The sequence below is a fragment of the Cricetulus griseus genome, chromosome 8 (assembly GCF_003668045.3).
Source record: "Cricetulus griseus strain 17A/GY chromosome 8, alternate assembly CriGri-PICRH-1.0, whole genome shotgun sequence".
In the NCBI taxonomy this organism is placed as follows: Eukaryota; Metazoa; Chordata; class Mammalia; order Rodentia; family Cricetidae; genus Cricetulus; species Cricetulus griseus.
The window spans coordinates 20928978-20951741 of record NC_048601.1 but is presented as its reverse complement, the minus strand read 5'-3'; the positions used below and the strand labels follow the sequence as shown (position 1 = coordinate 20951741).

At 49.7% G+C, this 22764-nt stretch overlaps 1 protein-coding gene, 1 long non-coding RNA gene and 2 other non-coding genes across 6 annotated transcripts in view; 3 read left to right on the top strand and 1 right to left on the bottom strand.

Annotated features, from left to right (window-relative positions):
- Cd9 (CD9 molecule) overlaps positions 1-2150 on the bottom strand; it is a 32915-nt gene extending 30765 nt beyond the window's left edge. Inside the window, exon 1 of one of the 2 annotated variants that reach the window (XM_035448783.1) lies at positions 2104-2150. Coding sequence is in view for 1 of the 2 variants with exons in the window: in XM_027428328.2 (XP_027284129.1) it covers positions 1486-1551 (66 nt within the window). In the remaining variant the exon portion in view is untranslated. Of the gene's footprint in view, positions 1-1485; positions 1703-2103 lie in introns of those variants that run through there. The other variant, XM_027428328.2, reaches the window with a different exon arrangement.
- LOC118239267 lies at positions 138-20457 on the top strand. Of its 2 annotated transcripts, none has more exons than XR_004771078.1 (4): positions 138-596; positions 6658-6721; positions 7466-7602; positions 20183-20457. It is a non-coding gene; the product is annotated as an uncharacterized LOC118239267 (long non-coding RNA). The 2 variants fall into 2 exon arrangements; XR_004771079.1 differs by lacking the exon at positions 138-596 and adding an exon at positions 610-1515.
- On the top strand, positions 6224-6414 carry LOC113836950. Its single transcript, XR_003487475.1, has one exon. It is a non-coding gene; the product is annotated as a U2 spliceosomal RNA (small nuclear RNA).
- LOC113836953 lies at positions 7929-8030 on the top strand. The gene has a single exon (XR_003487477.1). It is a non-coding gene; the product is annotated as a U6 spliceosomal RNA (small nuclear RNA).
- Positions 20458-22764: the final 2307 nt, after the last annotated feature.

Here is a 22764-nt window from a genome sequence, read left to right as displayed (position 1 = left end):
TAGGCAGACAGTTGGGGACTAAACAACAGACAGGCAGGGGAGACAGCCGGCTAGGGTAGGGCAATGAAAACTCCCCAAAGGACAGGGCGGGGTTGGGTGGGGCCAGCAGTCAAGACTGTTTTGTGATGCTGGAGCAGATGAGCTGGGCAAGCCAAGCCTGAGAGCTGGCCTGCCGGTCTGCTGAGCTGGGGAAACACCAGGAGGGAATGCCCCTCTGACATCCTCTTAAGATGTATGGGTGTGGCGACTCCTAGAAACTCAAGAGCAGTGTCTGTAGGCTGCAGAACACTCCCGAGCAGCCCTGGACAGTATTAAAACTTACACTGGCTGGAGGATGATAAGCACCTGGTGGCAGGCTCCAAGGGAATAGTGCACTTTTGTTTTGGTTAAAAGTCTCTGGTGGTACATAACGCGTCTCTACCGTCATCTCTCTTGAGGGGCTGCCTGGCCAAACCCTTTCCTGCCTGCCTGGGATCAAATGCTGCCCATTTGTGTGTAGGGGGTGTGACCTCTCAGAAGCAGGACACAAGGGTCGTCCTTGTATCTCCGTAGGGAGCGGACACGGTTGCTTTTCCCAGACTTCCAAACGCGGAGAGGTAGGGAGTGTCTACTAGTTCCTCTTTCCCCACCCCACCCCACCCCGCCCCGCTCCGCTCTGCTCCGCAGCCTCTCCAGGTGAACGGCCATTCCTGCGGCCCCGCCTGGCCGTTTCTAGGAGGGTGGGGAGGCCTCAAGCCCAGAGTACCTCATTACCCTGGAAATGCAGAAACTCCGGACTCATACCACCTAGAGGCGCCGACGGGCACCTTCCCCTCCCTCCTCTCCCTAACTCTGCCAGAGTTCTCTCCAGCCAAGATAGTTATCGCTTTTGAAAAAGAATCAAGACAACCTAGTCTTTCAGGTAGTTTGGAGAGAGGCACGGACGTTCTCACGGGGACCGAGAGTCGAGACTGTGAACAAGGAAAGCCCGTCCTCCAGGTGCAGGACTCCCCGACCCGCTTTCTCTCCAGAGTGAGGGTGCCAGGAGCCCCTCGTGGGAACCCCTTTGCCACTGTGGGACCACCGAGGTGGGAGACACTCACTGCCCTGCTCGCCAGGAGCCTCACGGGCCAGGGAGGGCCTCGAGTTACTCGAAACGGGGTGCTCCGCTCCTCCTCCCCGACACTTCCCCTGTAGCAATCGGGGTGCTCCGGGTGGCAGCGGACACAGACCCCATCTCAGATCCTCGGCGGCGAGGGGCCCGGGAGCGGAGTGCACAGCCCGGGCCACTAGGACCGCGCTTCTCCCGCCCACCTGCCCGTCCAGACCGTGGCCAGTTGGCAGCCGCCGCGCCTTTCTCTTCTCGCCCCGAGTCCGCCTGGCGCTCGCAGTACCAGCTCCCCGAGCTGCCGGGCGCCGGGACACCCACGGCTCCGGACGCCGCCGTCCGGAGCTCGAGAACAGGTGGCCTCAGAGAGGAGCGCGTGACAGTCGCCTCTCACTCACCCAGAAGATGAAGTTAAATCCGAAGAGCAGGTATTTGATGCACTTGCTACCCCCTTTGACCGGCATGGTGTAAGCGGGACTTGCGTGGGACAAGAGGCGCGCACGACTGGGACAGAAGGTTCGCGGCAGCGGACTGAGAAACGCTGAGGCTGGGGGCTGGCCTACGTCTCCACTTTTAAAAAGTGCCACTCCTTACGGCCATCCGCCAGCTGCGATGCGCATGTGCGGAGGATGCCGACCCCGCCCCCGGCCCACCTGCCCCGCCCATGCCTCGTCCCCTCCCCAGCCCCAGGTTCTAAGACTCTGACTCCACCGGGGTGCGGAGCCCGCCCTGCACCTTGCCCTTCCGGGACTCGTTCCTGAGACCCTCTTTCCTTTCTTCTTTCTCCTTCCCACCGTCTTGGGGTCTCTCCAGACCTCCAGACCCGGCTACTTTTACCCGGGAGCCTTTCCTGTTCGTTTCGGGCGCTGCGCCTAAGAGTTTACGGTGGAAGACCCCCGGGTGTCATCTAATCTAAAGAACCTTTTTAGATTCCCGCATCAAGTCTGCCGGCCCCTGTTTGCCTGGCCTGCTTTCTCTCCAACCCCTCCTTGTAAACCTTTCCGGACTGAACATACTTATTTGAGCACTGTGGCCGCTGGAACGCTCCGGGTGCCAATCTGAGCGTTTCTCATTTACTCAAAAAAATTAATTCATTCACAGAGTCGAGTTGAAATTCGTCATCCAGTGTTTACTCCTCACATTCTCTACCCCACTTGGTGCCACACCCTTACTCTGCCCCACCTCGAAGCCTGCAGGTGGTGTGTGGCTGGCTGCCCCTGCCTCCTTTGCCTGTGAGATCTTATTGTGTTTATTCTTTATTTAAGTTTACACTTAGTATTTTGAGACAGAATCTTACTATGCAGCTCTGTCTGGCTTGGGTCTGGCTTTGTAAACCAGGCTGGCCTTGAACTCATCATGCTTCGTAATTTGTTTCTGTAGCCCTGCGACCTGGATTTGCGTATGTAGCTCAGGCTATCCTCAAACCTCTATCTTCCTGCCTCTGCATTGCTGGTGCTGGTGTGACAGCCATGGACCACCATATCCTGCTCTGAGGTTCTCTAAATTCTTCCTTGATTCTTCTAATTTGGGTGGGGAGGTCCTTTTCAACATCCTTTGCAACATTCTTTCCCTCACCCCGCCAGAAAGTTTCCTTGTAGGTCTTTATTGAAAAAGTAAACCATACTCATCACAGAAACATCAGAAAATGCCAAGAAGCAAAAAGAATGCGAGTTAAAATTTCACCCGGGTTACACAGTGCTTTGGAGGCGATCTGGGCTACATGAGACCCTGTCTCCAAAAACAAAAACCAAACAAGACAAATTGTCACGAAGCAAAACCAGCCTCTGTTAGCTTAGCACAGCTCTCGCTTCTGTATTTGTCAGTGGACTGGTTTCATTAATCGATCCACTTAAAAAGATTTTTTTTTTCACAGTCCACTTTGGAAAGGTACTTCACTGAGGGCAGGAGTTGAGAGCAACAGATTCTATCATCTTTTTTCCCTGAAGGAGTTTAGGAGCTGGCTGCGGGGGTGGGGGGGTACGGATGGTGGGGGGGAGGACAGGACAGGCAGAGACTCTGGGGTGGGGTGTTCAATTTAGGGGTCTCTGAGAGCTCTGAGGAGAGACCCTTGCTCTTCCATTTTGTGATGAGTATCCCAAGTTAAGAGTCACAGTCAAGACAGCCTGGCAAAGCTGGGGCTGGGGCTCCCATGGTCTTCGGCAGAGAACACGTGAGGACTCTGTCCTCCGAGAGTGCTTGAGGGGAGAGGATGACCCTCAGGGCTTTCAGGTGGAGCCCTGACCTCGCACAGGCGGGTCAGAGGACAGGCTGCAAGCTCTGTGAGGCTAAGAACCACTGTTTGTACCTCCAGTGCCTGGTTTAAAACTTTGGGGCGTCAGACAGGAAATCTGGGTGCATTTGAGGAGGTTAGGTAGGATGAAGCTGGCGGTGGAGAGAGATGAGGGATGGGCTGGGGGCAGGATGGAGATGTGAAGAGGTTAGGACAAACGGGAAGGTAGGAGGGGCAGGGAGACCTAGAAATCTGAGGAGACGGGGTGGGGGTGGGGGTGGGGCAGAGGGGAGAACCTGAACTAGAGCCAGATCTCTAAGGGCTTGCTTCATTTGTCCTAAAATTTCTTAGATGTTACTGAGTGTAATGCTGCGAAGCCACCTATATCCATGGATGTGTGGCGTGAGAGACCCCAACAGGCAACTCCATGGATGTCCCTATGCCAGTCTGATGCAGGGGGCATGGTGGGAGCAGACTTTGGAAGCTGGTGGGGGAAAGAGGGGTCAGCAGTTAGGTGAACAGGGGAAGCTGTGTATGAAGACGGGAACAAAAACACAAAATTGTCTGTGCCTGGGGAAGCTACCTGCAGTGGGCGAGCTGGCGGGAGGAAGGAGAGGCAGCGCCTAACTTGAGTCTCTTGCCAGGAGGAGTGGATGTCAACAGTGCTTCGCTGATTCAGTAACTCACTGAAGATGGCTCCAATAGGATGTGTGGCACAACCAGGCGCTGGGACAGGGTAGAAAAAATAACATCTCCTTGTTCTGGCGGGAGTCCGACCATTTAGGGAGAACAGGTCTCAAGAAAAGGTTTAATCTCCCTGTACCTCCTCCTGAGGACCATGGGAGAGAGGAGTTCGGTAAACATTTCCATCTTCAACAGAAACTACATTGGGTAGCAGTGAGTGCTGAAGGAGGTCCCCCCCAGCACCCCCCCTTGCCACACTATTATTATTTACGCCTGTGGAACTGTTTAAGAACCCCATCACATATAATCTGGAGGGTTTTTGTTGTTGTTGCTTTGTTTTGAGATTCCAGGCCCACACAGTGTGGTGGCCTTACATGCCGAGAACACTGGACCTGGAGTGAGGAGAGCAACCTCTGGTCTTGGTCCCTGCTCTACAGTTATTTGGACAGGTCAACTCCTGTCCCTGGACCCTGGTCTTCTATGGTGCAGTGACTTTCTTGGCCAAAGTGTGTTTATTACAGGAGCTTATTGCTACAGGCAACCAGGAAAAAGGAGGTATGGAAAAAAATGTGGTTTGCTTTAACTGGAAGAGGAAAATGTGGGCAAGCCCTTGAGTCAGGGATCACATGGTGGCAGCCAGGCCTTCCAGCTTTTGTGGAGTTGGGACTGGGAAAACTTTTTCTGCTTTCCCTGGGGGGATCTTGTTTCTGGAAAATCCCCTCAACTCAGGGGTCGGTGTTGGCTCTTGTACTCCCCCTGGTGGTGAGATTTAAACACATCTGGCCAAGCCACCAGCTTTGGCTTCAGCAAACGTCTCAGAGACTGCCCACTCTTCTCAACCCATGTGTGCGCACTTGCCTATGAAGCCTGCTCAGGCAAGATCCTTCTCCCTGTCCCGAGCTTCCTGTATCAGTGACCGTTTGGGTTTGTTGCTTTCACTACTAGAAGGTTCGGCGGTTGCCTTTATTCTAAAAGCGGGTATGTGAGCCTTCTGCAAAACCTCTTTTTTTTTTTTTTTTTTTTTTTTTTTTTTGAGACAGGGTTTCTCAAAGGTAGCTTTGGAGCCTATCCTGGCACTCGCTCTGGAGACTAGGCTGGCCTTGAACTCACAGAGATCCTCCTGCCTCTGCCTCCCGAGTGCTGGGATTAAAGGCGTGTGCCACCAACGCCTGGGTTTCTGCAAACACTCTTATCACATCCTCATAGATTGCTTGATGTAACTCTTCTAATGTCACCATATTCCTGTATTGGTACACATGTTGGTGGTGAACGCCTTCAAAGAACACTCGATTTGGGGGTGGGGGTGGGGGCTCAGCAGTTAGGAGCACTGGCTGCTTGCTCTTCCAGAGGATCTGGGTTTTATTCCCAGCTCCCACAGGACAGTTTGCAACGACCTGTAACTCCAGTTCCTAGGGATCCGATACTCCCTTCTGGCCTTTGTGGGCACCAGGCATTCATGTGGTGTCCAGACTTACATGCAAACAAAACACCCACACATACACAAAATAAAAATTAAGATAAAACACTTAAAAAGAACATTTGCCTTGACCGATTTTCGTCGCTTGTTGGCCTTCTGTGCACATGGTCCTCTGCAAACATCTCTGGCATAAGTTTGGGGAGATATGCTGGCCTGCAGGTGTCTCGGCTCTCACGTGGGTTACTCATGCTCTCACCGTTTCCTCTTGTTTACTTCACTCCTTTGTCCATTCAGGTTGTCATGTTTGTTCAGCAGCAGTCCAAATGTGCCCCGTCTTAGTCCCTGAAACTAGTGGGTGCACCACTATGCCTAGTATAAGGGACTGTAGATGGATTCAGTCAAAGGATCTTGAAATGGGGATTATTCTAGTGGAACTTTGTAACCAAAAGAGAGTTTTGCTGTTTGCTTCTGTTTTTGACAAGATCTCACTAAGTAGCCCAGGCTGGTTTTGAACTCTAGATCCTCCTGTCTTCTTGAGTACTGGAATTTTTCTTTTTCTTTTTCCCTCCCTGCCTCCCTTTGGTTGTTGTTGAGACAAGGTCTCTCTGTGTAGTTCTGGCTGTCCTAGAACTCACTACATAGACCAGACTGGGCTCCAACTCACAGGGATCCTTTTATCTCTGCCTCCTGAGTGCTGGGATCAAAGGCATGCATTACCACACCTGACCTGAATACTGGCATTTCAGTAGTGTGCCATCATCCCCAAGTCTGCAAAGACTTCTCTTTTTAGAAGTATTTTTATCTTATCGCTTCTCGGCCTTTTGACTAAGATCAAGTGTAGTATCTGTTCTTATCAGTTTAATATCTGATACGTCCTCTATCCGAGGACAATATATTAAATGGATTTTTGGAACTAGGAGTTGGAATAGGAGCTTGCTCCGTGCACTCCACGCATCGACCTGGTATTGCAGTACTTCCAGGAACGGTGCAAATAAAAAAAAAAGTATTTTTTATCTTATTTATGTGTACGAGCAATGAGTGTTTTGGCACCCGTATGCCTATGCACCGCTTGTATGCCTGGTGCCCATGGGGGACACAGGAGAGTGTCAGATTCCCTGGAATGGGAGTTACAGACAGTTGAAGGTTATAGTGTGGGTGCTGGGAATTGAACCTAGGTCCTCTGAAATGTAGTTACAAGATAGTGCGCTTAACTGCTGAGCCATCTTTCCATTCCACCAGAGTTTCCCAGCCAGAGAAGGAGAAGTGAGGACAGAGACCCAGATTGGGATGGAAGCAGGACCAGGTGAGGAAAAAAATTCTCCGCTACAACTGTCAGCAAAAACAAACCCACTGCTGCCCACGTACTGGCCTCTGGAATGGTAAAATAATTAAATGTGTTATTTTAAGCCACTACATTTGTCATATTTGTCATACAGTAGTAGAAGGAATGGACACAGCTATTAAAATAAACACTGGGGCCAGAGTGTAAAATCTCTGTGGGATCCTACATGTAAAATCAATTTTCTCTTTTTAAGCCTTTCCATCTTCCTTTCATTCAGCACCAAGCACTGCCTTGCCCCTGACTCTCCTCCTCTTCCCTTAGCCTCTTTCCTGTTGAGGGCACAGGGCCTTTGTTTCCTAATATCTCTCAAGTTGTCGCCCATGGACATCTCAGGCACTTCCCACTGAGGAACTGTAGTCGTCAGGGCTCCTGAGAGGAAGAGAGGCTATAGACTGAATATGTACCCAAGGGGGATTTATTAGATTGGCTTACCTGACGTGATTTGGATAGTCACCTCAATGGTGGCTTTCTTCACCCCGGAGAAGATGAAAACTGTAGCTGTTGGGTCCATGAAGCTGGAGTCTTGGCAGCCCCAGACTGGAGAGCGACTGACTGGTCTTCAGTGTACATTGGAAGCCTGATGACGCTGCATCAGTGATGCAGCAAGAGCGGCGATGGCAGCAACAGAGTCGATGAACTTGCCGATGAGATGTGAAGGCAATGAGGCAAACAGCAAAGCTTTGCCCTTGGATCTCCTTTTTTCAGGGCTGCTGCCTGTTCTAGAAAACCCTCACCGATGTGCCCAGCAGCCTATCTTTAGCCATTCCAGACCCGGTGAAGCTGAGATGAAAAGACTAAAAACCGTCACAGGGACCAAGCCCAAGCAGGGTCAAGTGTTAGAGGTAAGACCCCAGGCTTTGTGATTGTGACTCAGCATTGGCTCCTCATCTTTCCTTGCTCTTGTCCCCTCCAATAACAGGGGTCACGACCTCAAAACTGTGCACTATCCTCGTCACTGTCCTGGCTCACTGGTTTCCGGCTTTCCGGTCAACACGCCTCAGTACTTTGTGACGGCACTGAGGGAGCTCTGTTAGCATCCACAACTGTTTTCGTTACGTTGAACACACACCCTCAGCACAAAATTCATCTGTGTGTGGTATGGTTTTGATCAGGCTTTCATGGTTAGGGTGGCTGAGGGGGTTACAGGTGCAAGCACTCTAAACATCCCCTTCAGTCCTGCACAGATGCTAAAACTGGAACGATACAGGGGAGATCAGCGTGGTCCCTGTGCAAGGATGGCACGCAAATCTGGGGACTGTTTCATGGTGTGCAGCAAGACGGGAGAGAGGGCTGAGGAAGCAAACGGACACAGCCAATAAGAACAAAGCATAGTGATAGGTGTGTAAGAAAATGTCACAGCGAAATGCATCATTTGTATGCTGACTAAAGCCCCATGGTTAGGGGCAGGGGAGATGGCTCAGTGGGTAAAAAAGGACATGTCACACAACTATTGAGAACCAGAGTTGGGGTCCCTAGTATCCTGTTAAAAGCTTCTTGGACTGACCTGTATGTAATCTTAGTATATGGAGGACAGCTGTGGTCGAGCACACCTTGAATCCCAGCACTTGGGAGGCAGAGGTAGGTGGCCATCTGTGAGTTCAAAGCCATCCTTGTCTACAAAGTGAGTTCCTGTGCAGTCAAAGCCACACAGTGAGACTCCCTCTCAACCAACCAAACAACCTCCCAAAACATCAAAAACCAAAGCAACCAACCAACCCCCCCCCCACACACACACAGGAGGCAAAGACAAGGGCTCCCCAGAGGAGGTTGGCTAACTAGACTAGCCAATTTCCTGAGCTCTGGGTTCAAATATGAAACCCTACCTCATTATAAAAGGTGGAGAATGATTGAAAAGAAAGACAATTGACATCAACATGTGGCCTCCAGATGCACCTCCATATATACACATCCACCCCAGACATGTATGACCAACGTAAATACACACACACACACACACACACACACACAATTTAATTACAAGATCACTTTTTAATATCTCTTGCTTCAAAAATCCCATTTCATGCAGACAACCTTGTCTCCTGCCCCGTCCCCTGCCCTCAGCCCCCTGGTCCTCATCACCTGTGACTGTCCTCCGCTCCTGTCCATACAGAACAATTTAGCTCTTGCTGGGCATTCCAATTTGTATTCCTCTCTCCTCCCCCCTCTTGCTCAGCAAGAAAAATCATATATCTCAGGGTATCCCCCTTAGAATGTGTGCGCGTGCGTGTGTGGGGGGGAGTATGAAGAAACCAATGTTTAATACCATCCATTTGTTGTGCCTCTGAAGCTTGTTTAACCTTTTCTTGCTTGCTTTCCCCGTTTGAAGACTTCCCAGTCCCTTTCCTATCTCTGAGTGATTTTTCTGTATTGCTGCTTTCTTCTCATAAAATGGAGAGAGGTCTTGGAGTGTCTATTATCATCTACTCAACTATTGGAGCTAAAAAATCAACTCCATAAATGTGGGACAAGTTGGCCGTTCTTGGTGTGGCTTGTGCACTTTTACCAGGTCAGGTACAAAGTTATCCTATAGTAAATATTGGATGTGTAGGAACCTGATGTCCTGGACCTGAGATGGACAGAGAGGCTCTTTGCTGTCCCTTCTGCATCATCATCTACAATTTCTGCTTGCTCTTGCGGGATGTCACACGCATCCCCATGTCTGGGTTCCTCACTCCCTTCCCCAGCCCCAGTTCCTGATCCCTGGGCCTTTCAGCTTAGTCCTGTCTGAGGCTAGCTCAGCCGCTGCCTTCCCAGCGTCATCAGCCATCAAAGGTAGCTCATGTCCACTCTCACAGCACACTCCTGTAGCAATTTCTATTTTATTTGTTATTTATTTATTTTAACTTTTTTTTTTTTCTTTTTCGAGACAGGGTTTCTCTGTGTAGCTTTGGAGCCTATCCTGGCACTTGCTCTGGAGACCAGGCTGGCCTCGAACTCACAGAGATCCACCTGCCTCTGCCTCCCGAGTGCTGGGTTTAAAGGCGTGCGCCACCAATGCCCGGCTTGGCTTAACTTTTTTTTTTAAACAGGGTTTCAGTACACAGTCTTGACTGGGCTGGAACCCACTATGTAGATCAGGCTGGCCTCAAATCTACCTCCCAACTGCTGGAATTAAAAGAATGTGCCGCTGTGACTGGCCCTTGATTAATTTTTCGAGGCAGATTCTTTCTCTTTAGCCCATGTTGCCCTGGAACTTCGTATGTAGCCCAGACTAGTCCCAGAACCCCTCCTGCCTCAGTCTTACAAATATTAGATTTGCAAGCATGAGTCTTTATGCCCAGCTACTTGTTTCTTTTGAATTATCCACTAGATTCTTAGGTTCAGTCTGGGCTGTAATGTTATGTCTTGTACTTTTACCAAGCAAACGGCACTCCCAACTTGTATCCCCAGCTCCAGTCACAGGCAGTTTCTGAATGTTGAAAGCAAGCCTCTAGATACTCACTGATACCGAGGGGCCCATTTAATATGCAAATGCCCTCGGAGGTTGAGGCCTGTCATCACCTATAAGCAAAGAAAACAACTCACAAAGGTTTATTAACTTTTTAAGTCTGGATTTGAATGAACTCAGATGGCTCAACCCCAGAGCCTCAGGCTAAAACACTATTTCCCGGGGGTGAGTGTGTTGCTATTGGCACTGCTTGGGGCCTTTTTTTTCTTATTGATTGATTGAAAGGAGGTCTCACTATGTTACTCCTGCTGGTCCAGCTCAGCCTCCGGAATATCTGGGGATGTGCCTGGCATTCTTCACTGTTTTGGTCCTTTGATTATAGAGGGTGAGGGAAGGGGCTACAGATGACCTGGGATTGTGCTATCCTGAGGTTACCTGCAAACAAACTGATTCTCATGTGAGTTTGCACACTGGTTTTGTCTTTTGTCTGTCCCTTCTGAGCCTTTCCTTCTATAGCAGCATAGAGATCACTGCTCTTTCTGTACCATGCTAGGTGGGTAGGTGGGTGGGAACCCCGGTGGGCCTGCCCTTGGCTCAGTGGTAGGCCGTAGCAACCACAGGTAGAATCAGCAGCTTCTCTTTGGGTACTTCTGGATTTGGCAGAAGTGGCTCTGGTGTGTGTGTGTGTGTGTGTGTGTGTGTGTGTGTGTGTGTGTGTGGTCTTTCTTTCTTAGGAAGGAAGAGAAGAAGGAAAAGATTAGCAGTCGAAGGTTCAAACTCCAGGGCATTCACCTGGTTGCTATGACAACCTAGGCAAATCACTTTGCTTTTCTGAGACTCCATTTCCTTATCCATAAAGTGGACTGATATTCCTGTGTGATCATTGAGAACCAAATGAGCCCTTGGATGTGGCAGTGTTCTGTAAACCGGAAACATGCTCACAAAAGACCCTTTGAAATTTGTTTTTATTTTACCTATGTATATGTGTGTCTGCCACATGTGTGAGAGTGCTCTTTGGGGCCCCGGAACAGGGCTCTGGATTCTCTGGAGTCAGAGAACGGCCTGACATAGGTGCTGGGATTTGAACTCAGGTCCTGGAGAAGAGGAGCAAGGGGTCTTAACTATGGAGCCATCTTTCCAGTCCCAAACTCAACCGTGAACCAGATTCTCAGGCGAAGGCATGGTGGCAGGTGTTACAATGCGGTAAGTGGCCTCAAGCTTTGGAGTCCTGGACTTTTGGCAAGAGGATCGTCTTTGAAGAGCTAGTTCTGTCTTCAGAGCACATCCATCAGACAGAGCGTGTTGATTCCTGTTCACCACGCATCTACCTCACCTGTACACTGAGTGCCAGGCCCTGTGGGCTTACAGGCACAGGCAGGGTCCACATTCCACTTAAAAGGAGTCTACCACCCAACTGGAATGCAAAATAGCAAGGGAAGAATTAGTGGAGTGAAGGGCGGCAAACATGTGGGAACTCACATTACATGACTGACCTTGAGTGGCCGAAGCCACAAACCAGAGAGATGGGGCCATGCTGGGAACAGCGGAAGGGGACACCACCTCCCACTTCCACCAGCTCCGGGGAGGGGAGTCTGCCCTGAGAAGGTTCTACCAAAAGGCGAGTAAAACCACTTACTGTGTTGCTCACACTGTCCTTACGCCTCAGGGGCCATTTGGCTAGATACTATAAATTCCTTGTATTAGGACCTTGTGTTCCCGAAATGTGTCTGGGGTGGGCTGTGTGTTTGTGTGTATGAACATGTGCCTGTCTGTTTCGTGTGTGCATATATGAGAGTGTGGGCCTTAGAGTGTGAGTTTAGGCAGATATGGGAAGGTGAGATGCGGTCAGGATGAACTTGAAAGAAAGGAGATGTCATGGATGTTCACCTGGGCTTGTATATTGTTGTCGTGGAGTCATTGCCTGGAAACACTCAAGTTGAACTCTGTCTTATGACATGGAGGCCCCTGAGCTGGTATCTGCTAATGCTTGTGCCCGAGTTCCCCACTTCTGGTGCCTTATATAATCCCATGGCTCCCTCCCTTCCTCCACTTTTTCCCGCTCACTCAACTTTTGTTTTGCAATAATTTCAGGCTTACAGAAAAGCTGCAATGACTACATAGCATTTTCCTAAAGTTAACACAACTGTGGCATATTGATAAAAACCATGAACAGAACCCTGACACAATGCTATTAACTAGGCTGTAATTTTGATCAGATTTCACCCTTTTTTTCCCTCACTGATGTCTTTGTGTTCCAGAGTCCAGTTCAAATTCAAATTCCTGCATGGCATTCAGTGTTTCACATTCCTTAGACTCTCTCTCTCTCTCTCTCTCTCTCTCTCTCTCTCTCTTCTCTCTTCTCTCTTCTCTCTCTTTCTCTGTCTCTCTCTCTCTCTCTCTCTTCTCTCTCTCTCTCTCTCTTTTTCTGAGACAGGGTTTCTCTGTGTAACAGCCCTGGCTGATCACTCTGTAGACCAGGCTTTGAAATAGCTCATAGATATCTGCCTGTCTCTGCCTCCCTCGTGCTGGGATAAAAAGACATGCACCACTACTGCCTGGCCATTCCTTAAACTTTTAGGGAGGACTTGCTGGGTTGTTCCTGATGTACCACCTTTGGCCCTATAACTCTCTTGTCTGTGGTGACTTTTCTGTTACCAGAAAATCCCTGTTCCTCCAGCTGCACTCCTCTATGAGGGCAGGGCCAACACTGGGAGCTTGGTTAGCAGGGCATCTGGGGAGCTGGCTGTTAGCAACATGCCAGGCAGCATCTCCCCTTTGCACACAGCATGCCATCGACTCTCTTGCTTGATGGTGTGCCTCTTTTCTGGAGAGATGAGCAAATGCCGTATTTGACAGTTTTATATCAACATGACAAATTACTCATTTGTCTTAGTTAGCTTTCTCTTTTAGATTTTATTTATGTGTATGAGTGATTTGCCTCATTACTTGAGGAGGCCAGAAGAAGGCGTTGGACTCTCTGAAACTGGGTTTGCAGGTGGTTGTGAGCCACTATGCTGGTGCTGGGAACTAAACCCAGGTCCTTTGGAAGAACAGCCAAGGCTCTCAACCACTGAGCCATCTCTTCAGCTCCCTTATTTTTATTTTTTGTTTGTTTAGTTAAGTTTCTATTGTGGTGATTAAACACCATGACCAAAAGCAAGTCAGGGAGGAAATGATTTATTTCAGCTTATAGCTTATAGTCCATCATGAAGGGAAGTCAGGGCAGGAACTGAAACAAAGGCTGAGAAGGCACACTGCTGACTGGCTTGCTTCCCACGGCCTGCTTTGTTACACTACTCAGGGCTACTGCCTAGCAGTGGCACCACCCACGTCAATCATTCATCAATAAAATGCTCTACAGACTTGCTTTTATGTAATGGAGGCTTGCTCTTTCTCCTTCCTTCCTTTCTTCCTTCCTTCCTTCCTTCCTTCCTTCCTTCCTTCTCTCCTTCCTTCCTTCCTTCCTTCTTTCATTCCTTCCTTTTTTCTTTCTCTTTCCTCCCTTCCTTTCTTCTTTCTTCTTGCTCTCTCTCCTTATCTCTCCCTCTGTCTCCTTCCTTCTTTTTTTGAAATTATAATATATAATTACAACACTTTCCCCTTCCATTTCTTCCTTCTGGGGCGTGTTTTTTCAATGGAGGTTTTTCTTCCAGATAACCTCGTTTGTGTCAAGTTGACAAAAAAACCAACCAGGACACAGTTCATGAAGAAAATACTTTTCCTTAGCACACGGTTTGGGATCCTGTTGTGTGACTTGTCCAGGCACCAGACCAAAGAAACATCCTATTCGAGTGGAGCTTGGCGAGCCAGTGAGTTTATTGGGGTTACTTACAGGAGCAGGGGGGTGAGCTTTGTGAGCCAGTGAGTTTATTCGGGTTACTTACAAGAGCGGGGGTGAGTGAAAGGCAGTACAGCAGGGCGAGTCTCTGGAAGCTGTGTAAGTGGAGTCGCCTGCCTAACTTGCGTGCAGTTCCATGCAGAAGTCTGCTTCCTTCCACAAGAGCCTGTGTGAGCGTGGGGTGGAGTCTTGTGAAATGTGTAGCCTTCTGAACTTTGTAGTTTCCGCTACATTCAGGGTCTTAGGAGTTTTCCTCTTCCACTTAGGAGGACACAGCTACACAGCAGCTCCAAACAGTATAGCGTGGGCTCCGGTGTGGGCCCTGCATCGGATGGCTGGAGCATGGGAGGCAGGGAAGGACAGCATGACTGGCAAAAGCTGAGAGGAGCCAGATAGGGCCAGGCTCAGCTGATGTAAAAATCTTCTTGTTATCAACTAACAACTGACTAAGGTCCTTCAAGAAATCCATTCAACCATTCAACCTTTTCTGTCTTCCTTTCCTCTCTCTCTCTCTCTCTCTTTTTTTTTTTTTTTGAGACAGAGCTTTTTTGTGTGCCCCTGGCTGTCCTGGAATTTGCCCTGTAGACCAGGCTGGCCTTAAACTTATAGAGATCCACTTGTCTCTGCTGAGATTAAAGGTGAGCACCACTACCACCGGCTCCAGTCAACGTTTTCTAGCCACCCCCGATCCCCACAAGATCTCATCCCCAGAGACCAAGCTCCCAGGCATGAACCTCAAGAACATCTTAAATATAGCAAGCACTAATATTCTCATTCTCTCTCCAGCCGTGTCAACCAAGGGGCCGTGTTTACAGTGTCTTTTCACAAGGACAGTGCAGAGCTGGTGGCAGAGCTAGAAGCCGGCCTCAGTCTGCTCCTTTGTCTTTGTGGTTTGCCCATCTCCAGTGTCCTCTGTTGTCTAATCTTGGGTGCTTTGCTTCAGCCCATGTCTAGGAGGGTTTCACAGCTCTGTTTGGCAGTAGGTGAGTCCTGTGGTTTCTTCTCACCCGGCACATTAAGAAAGACCTCGGCATCCTTGGCTGTGGGGACTCCTTCAGCCTCTGGGGCTGTACGTCACTGCAGACAACTCACTCACTTTCCCATCTGCCTTTTAAAAGCAAGCCAGGAAAACAGAATGCCAGACCCCTGGGTACCCGGAATTGCCCCCCCACCCTAGGCTTTGATGGGAGTCTCTGCTTCCCCATTCCGTGCTGTGGGCACCCTGGAATTTCTATACAGGAGGCCAACCTTCACACACTAACCTTTGGGGTCCCCTGAGAAGCTAAGTCTCTGTTTAGCTTTAGCTTTGTATCTGCTTCTAATTTTAGCTTTCAAATAACTTGCTGATTCACATAATTAAAAAATAAGGGTACTTCTCAACCGGCCGAATTGTTTCTTGGTTTGTTGTCAGTGCCCTGTCTGGGCTGATCAGACACTTGTTCACATCTTCCCCAGAAAAGTCACACCATGACTTTTTTCTGGCCTCTACACACACACATGCGCACACCTGCACACACTCTTTCCCTCACTCAGGCATATAAACGTGAAGACACAACTACACGCACACACATACACGCACACACATACACGCACACACATACATGCACACACATACATGCACACACATACACGCACACACATACACGCACACACATACATGCACACACATACATGCACACACATACATGCACACACATACATGCACACACATACACGCACACACATACACGCACACACATACACGCACACACATACACGCACACACATACACGCACACACATACACGCACACACATACACGCACACACATACACGCACACACATACACGCACACACATACACGCACACACATACACGCACACACATACATGCACACACATACATGCACACACATACATGCACACACACACACACACGATTATGTATACATCTTCTGGTACCCAAGAAGTGTTATCTAGCATGGCAAAAGGGACTTTGCAGATTCAATTAAGGTTAAACACCTTGTGATGGGAGATCTCTTCGAACATTCAGTTGGTCTTCATCTAACTCCATGGGTTAAAGCAGAGTGTGTTCAGAGAGAACTGTGATACGGAGTCAGAGAGATATGACTAGGACTAAAGAGAGACTATATATAAGCCAAGGAATTTGACAGCTTACAGAAGCGGAAAATGCAAAGCAATGAGCTATTTCCCACAGACACTAAAAAGAATGCAGTCCTGCCTACCCATCTCGTCCCAGTGAGGCCCACGTGTCAGATCTGACCTCAAGTACACTATACATAAATACGTGTGCTAGATTTGTGGGGGTCCGTTACAACGACAATGGAACCTATACGTTTTATGCTGGAGCTCTAACTCCATCACTAGGGAGATTGCAGAAGTATTAGTTCCTTGTGGTTATGCGTGGAGTCTGGAGTCTGGCGGATCTGGGCTGGAATCCAGACATAGCCGCATGCCACTTGTGCAGTTTTGGACAACTTCCGTCACCCATGTGAGCCTGTTTTATTTGCAAACGGGAAATAAGAGGAGGTTTGCTCTGAAGATCAGATAACATACACTAAACATTTAGCTGAGTGTATAGATACATAGTACATGTTCAAGAAAGGATTGCTTCGGCACTGTTGTGTGCAGCGACAGTGATTGTGACAGGGTTTTCTCTGAGTTCCATGGGTCTTACTGCCCTCTCTTTTGACTCTTAAAGGATCCAGGAAGCTACCTGCGAATCAGCCCTTGGGGTTTCACAACCTCCTCCTTGTGGGGGTGGGCTTGACCCCCTTTATGAGGGGCCCTTTTAGCCTAGACATTGGCAGGCAATGCAAGGGCTGGGACTCTGTCCTGTGTCTTGGGAGTGATGTCTCCATGACTGCCCAGGCTAGTGACTGCTCCATGAGTAGGCAGTGTCAGCAAGGGGCTGGTGCTGTGCTTTCTCCCTTTCTGGAGTGGGACTCTTCACTCCTTGCCCCAAGGGCATTTCAAGGGCACAGTTGGACTCTGGCAGGCTTCTGTGTGTCTCCTCAAAAGTGTAAACTTCCAGAGCGGTGGAGGCCTTCAGGTCCCTCTGAAGTCTGCATTTGTGAGCGCCCTGCTCTTTGAGCTAGGCCTTTTTACTGCTGGGTAGATCTGCTGAGCAGAAACTTTCCCTCCCAGCCTGGAAGCCCGCCATGTCCTGCCCTCTGGGGCCACCACCAGTGAGCCTGCCTCTGGGAGGCAGAGGTGGGGACTCTGTTCCAGCTCTGCTAACTCCTTCCTGGGTGGCCCCAGGATTGTGAGTCTTTTTGAACTCTGTTTTCACAGTGTTTGCAAAGAAACAAAACACCTATGAGGATCAGTGTGGAAAGTGTCCTAGCTTCCATAGCTAATGTGTTGTGAATTACACACCCCTCCCACACCCCCTCCCCGCCATACCTTCTCGGTTCCTTACCTGTTCCTCGGGAGCGGAGCGGGTTGCACCCCCCTCCCTGCTGCTCCAGGGGGTGCAGAACACAGACCTGGGCCCAGCCTCTGGGGTTAGGCTGGCCTTAGTTGTCTGGAATCTTTTCTGCTGCAGGCCAGCCTTCACTTTAGCTCCTCCCTGGGGCTGGCCACCCTCCCCACTTCCCACCACACAAACCCCACAGGCACTAATGCTCTTGCTGGGCACAGAAATATCATTGTATTTTTAGCTCTGGCCCCACTCCATCCCACGAGCACCCCTCTTGGCATGAACTTGGCCACATCTTCAAGTTCTTGTCGCCAACCCTTGAGCCACAGGAATGTGCCCACCCCACAACATTTACGCGGCTCTACCCACATCTCTCCTGCCACCCTTTTGCCTCTGTGACTTGAGCGATCGGCTTGTACACACCTCTCTCCTGCTCCCGTCACACACATGCATGTACAAGTACCCGTACACACATCTGGGAACTCTGGAATGTTTTCTGTCTCCTCTTGTCTCTATCCTTTGCCCTTCTTTCTGGCAGAGAAACTGCAGCAGGAATAAGAGCCCAAAGCGGACAAGGATAGAGAGAGGGAGACATGTTTGCTTCTTGTCCTTCTAGGACAGTTGGTTGGAGGTGTGCTCTCAAGTGTACACACACACACACACACACACACACACACACACACACACACCCATGACATGTATGGTGCACATACATGATCTCTGTCCTGTCTATGGCATGAAGTTAGGTGATTCACCTAAAGATGCCTGCAGTTTCCTTTTCAGCTCCAATTTAAAGAGGAACAGTCAAATTGAGGACCCCCACCCCCCAATCTAGTCTTGGTAGAGAAAATGGTTCTTTGTTTTGTTTTGTTTTGAGACAGGGTTTCTTTGTGTAACAGCTCTGGCTGTCTCAGAACTTACTTTGTAGGCCAGGCTGGCCTTGGAGATCCATCCTCCTGCCTTTGCCTCCTGAGTTCTGGGATGAGTGGTGGGATTAAAGGCACGCCACCAACTGGCTTAGGAAATGGCTCTAAAAGGTGAGAACTGCATTTCTCCACACTTAGCTTCCTCTAAGTCAACTCTGTTCTGAGTGTCTTTTTTTAAACGAGAGAGAGAGAGAGAGAGAGAGAGAGAGAGAGCGAGCAGGTGTTTATATCATGGCAGGCACGTAGACACCAGAGAACAACCTTGTAGCTCCTTGTGTCCACCTTGCTTGAGACAAGGTCTTTTGTTGTCTGCTGCCATGTAAGCCAGGTTGGCTCTCCAGCGAATTTTCAGATTCTCCTGCCTCTACCCTCGTCTCACTGTAGACATGCGGGAGATTAGAGATGTCTGCTACTGTCCTTGGCCTTATGTGGGTCCCTGACACCAGGACTCAGTTCCTCACATGGGGGGCATCAGGTGTCTTCTTAGCTCAGGTGTCTTTAATGTGGATCCCGCTGTCTGCAGAGTGCTTCCTGGGGACTGGTCCTGGGATAAGGCACGAGGAACCCGATTCTCATTCTTCTGAACCCAGGGCCTGAAGCATGCCAGGCAGGCTCCTCATCCTTCTTATTCTCCTTTCCTCAGGGCGACACCCAGGCTCCTTAGGGTCTATGATGCTGTCGTCCATTTGCTTCCTTGCCCCTTCCCTAACACACCCTGGACTCTTTATCTCCTCTCAGGTCTGGCGTGTGCTGCTGCCTCAGTCAGGCTCTTTCTCTCCCAGTATCTACATGGCTGGTTCTCTCCCTTCTTGGGCCCTCTGGTCAGCCCAGAACTCCCAAGGCATTTCCTTCTTCTTTGATCCCCAAATCACTCTTGCTGTCACCTGTCACACAGTACATTTCATTTCTTTTTTCTTTTTTCTTTTTTTTTTTTTTGGTCTAGTTGCATTTATTTATTTATTTAATTTGGAAACAATCCTATTTTACATATTAATCCCAGTTCCTTCTCCCTCCCAACCTTCCATGCTCCCCACCAGCCCCCCACCCCACCCCCTGTACTCCCCAGGGAGGATGAGGCCTTCCATGGGGGAATCATCAAAGCCTATCACATCACTTGGGGAAGGGACTAGGCCGTCCTCAGGGTATCTGGGCTGAGAGAGTATCCCTCCACAGGGAATGGGCTCCCAACATCAGTACATTTCATTTTGATTTTATTTTTTCCCTGTTGTGCATATCCTTCCACTTTCATAAAAGCTTCCCAGGGCAGAGGCTATGCTTTTTCTCCAGGGCTGAGAAGCAGGCCCAAACCACAGCGTTAGTTCCTATTTGAGGAACATAGGAAGTGGTGTCAAGTAAGCCTGGGAGGGCTTCCCGAGGAAACTTCCCAGCCCAGGCAGTTTGGGCCCTGTTAGGCGGGTACACAGGTGCTTGGTGTCCCTCGGAGTCAGGACACACTGAAGCCTCAGGGCCAGCGGCCCTGGGAGCTTGCCTAAAGGCTGCACTGGTGTGTCCACCAGCAGTTCCCGCCCTTCTCTTCCTGAGTGATGAGCTAGCTGGGCTGGAAAAATGTGCCAGGGAAATGACCCCTGCTAGCAGGGCCAAGATGTGGAGGTGGTGTTGTTAATGTTCAACAAACAAAAACTTACTCACAGACCCTTCCTTACATTGTCCATCAGTGTCGCTGCTGGGATCCAGCTGTGCCCCTGTATTCACAGTTGGGGTCCTAACCCACAGTGCCTCAGACTATGAACTCAGCTGGAAATCAGGCTGTTGCAGATGCAACTGGTTGTTAAGATGTGGTCACAACAGAGTGGGTTGGGTTCTAGTCTCACATGTTTGCTGTCCTTACAGAAAGATGCCACGTGCACACAGACATTGAAATTCCTGAGAGAAGACAGCCAGCCACAGAAGAAGAAGAAGTACTGGACAATTCCAGTTAAGTGGGACCTAGAAGAGCCAAATGACAGAAAATAACAGTAGTTACCAGGGACTGGGGACTCCACGGGGCACAGGGAGCCAATGTTCTGTGGACAGATACGGAGTTCTAGGTTGGGGTGACTAAAAATTCTGGAACAGGGTAGTGAAACTTAATGTTGTTATGCTGTATAGTTAAAAATGGTTAAAATTCATTTTTTATTTGTTTATTTATTTCTCATGACAGGGCATCTTTGTGTAGCTTTGGCTGTCCTGGAACTAGTTCAGTAGACTGAACTTGAGCTCACAAACATTTGCTTGCCTATCTCTGCCTCCCAAGTGTTGGGATTAAAGGTATATACCACCAACACTGAGCTTTAAAATGATTTTTAAGACATTTATTTTTATTTCCTTCTCCTTCTTCTTCATGTCAGGGTTTCTCTGTAGCCTTTGCTGTCCTGGAATTCACTATGTAGACCAGACTGACCTAGAGCTCACAGAGATCTGCCTGCCTCTGCTTCCTGAGCGCTGGGATCAAAGGCGTGCACCACCATGGCCTGGCTTTTTCTTTTAAAGGGAGAAAAAGTTTATACAGTTGCAGTCCTTCATGGCAGAGAGGTACTGGTGGTAGAAGCTTGAGGTGGGTTGTCACATTGCAGCCACGCACTGGAAGCCAAATGACACGAAGATAACATTCTCCTTTTTATCTTATTTACTTTGTTTTTGAGATGGTCTCAAAACGCAGCCCTATGCTGGGCTTGGTGGCGCACGCCTTTAATCCCAGCACTCGGGGAGGCAGAGGCAGGTGGATCTCTGTGAGTTCGAGGCCAGCCTGGTCTCCAGAGCGAGTGCCAGGATAGGCTCCAAAGCTACACAGAGAAACCTGTCTCGAAAAACAAAAACAAACAAACAAACAAACAAACCCAAAAAAACAACAACAAAAAAACCCGCAGCCCTAGCTGGGCCTGAATACATGATCCTCTTGCCTCAGCTTCCAGTGTACCCTGAGCCCCTCTCTATGTCTGCTTTATATCGTTCATAAATGTACTAATGTGTTGATAAGGAGACAGCACATGGGGAGATGATGTACAAACTTGGAGAAAGTTCGTGACAAGACACTGAGATGACCTGCAAAGAGTCAGGAACCGGGGAGGAGGAGACTGGCCCCATCCCCATCACAACCCACAGGAGATTCAACCCGCCCAGGTCCCAACAACGCCTCTGCCCACACCAACTGTGCTCACACCACTCTGTCCACACCACTCTCTGTTCACACCACTCTCTGTTCACACCACTCTGTCCACACCACTCTCTGCCCACACCAACTGTGCTCACACCACTCTGTCCACACCACTCTCTGCCCACACCAACTGTGCTCACACCACTCTGTCCACACCACTCTCTGTTCACACACTCTCTGTTCACACCACTCTCTGTTCACACACTCTCTGTTCACACCACTCTCTGTTCACACCACTCTCTGTTCACACCACTCTGTTCACACCACTCTGTTCACACCACTCTGTCCACACCACTCTCTGTTCACACCACTCTCTGTTCACACCACTCTCTGTTCACACCACTCTCTGTCCACACCACTCTCTGTTCACACCACTCTCTGTTCACACCACTCTGTCCACACCACTCTCTGTCCACACCACTCTCTGCCCACACCACTCTCTGCCCACACCAACTGTGCTCACACTACTCTGTCCACACCACTCTCTGTTCACACCACTCTCTGTTCACACCACTCTCTGTCCACACCACTCTCTGTCCACACCACTCTGTCCACACCACTCTCTGTCCACACACTCTGTCCACACCACTCTCTGTCCACACCACTCTGTCCACACCACTCTCTGTCCACACCACTCTATTCACACCACCCTGTCCACACCACCCTCTGCCCACACCCCTTTCTGCCCACACACTCAAGAATCCCAAGACAGCACAATTTCTTTAAAGAACCCAGTCTGTGGTGCTTTGGTACCATAGCCCCAGAAAGACGCAATGCCTCTCTGTGTCGGGAACCCCTGTGCAGCCCCCTGGCTTCTGGAGCAGCGAAGAAGAGCTGGCTTCTAAGGGCCGTCTCTGCGGCAGGTATTCCATCCCTCCATCTGTTCTTTGCTGTTCCTGCCTCCTTTGCCTTCTCACTTCCCTGCTGTCCTGTCTGTCACACGGGAGATGACTTGGTCAACAGGAAGCCAGGGATCTTTGGAGCTTGTTCAATACCCTATCCTCAGGCCTGGTTGCTCCCCCCCCATACAGATTTGTAAAAGACTGAGCGTATGCAGGAGGGAATGAGTCACTTCCCCTGATCTCTATCAGAGTTGCTTCCACAGAATGCCTGTGTGTACAGAATACGCAGGGACAGTAGAGCCTCCAAGTGCCGTGGTGACAGCTAGTCAGAGCAGAGCTCTGGGGCCTCTCTAGACTGAGGTGAAAACTACTACAGAAGTCTGGCTGGGGCTGTGAGATGTAGAGAAAGCCCTTCTCGCAGGACCACTGAACACAAG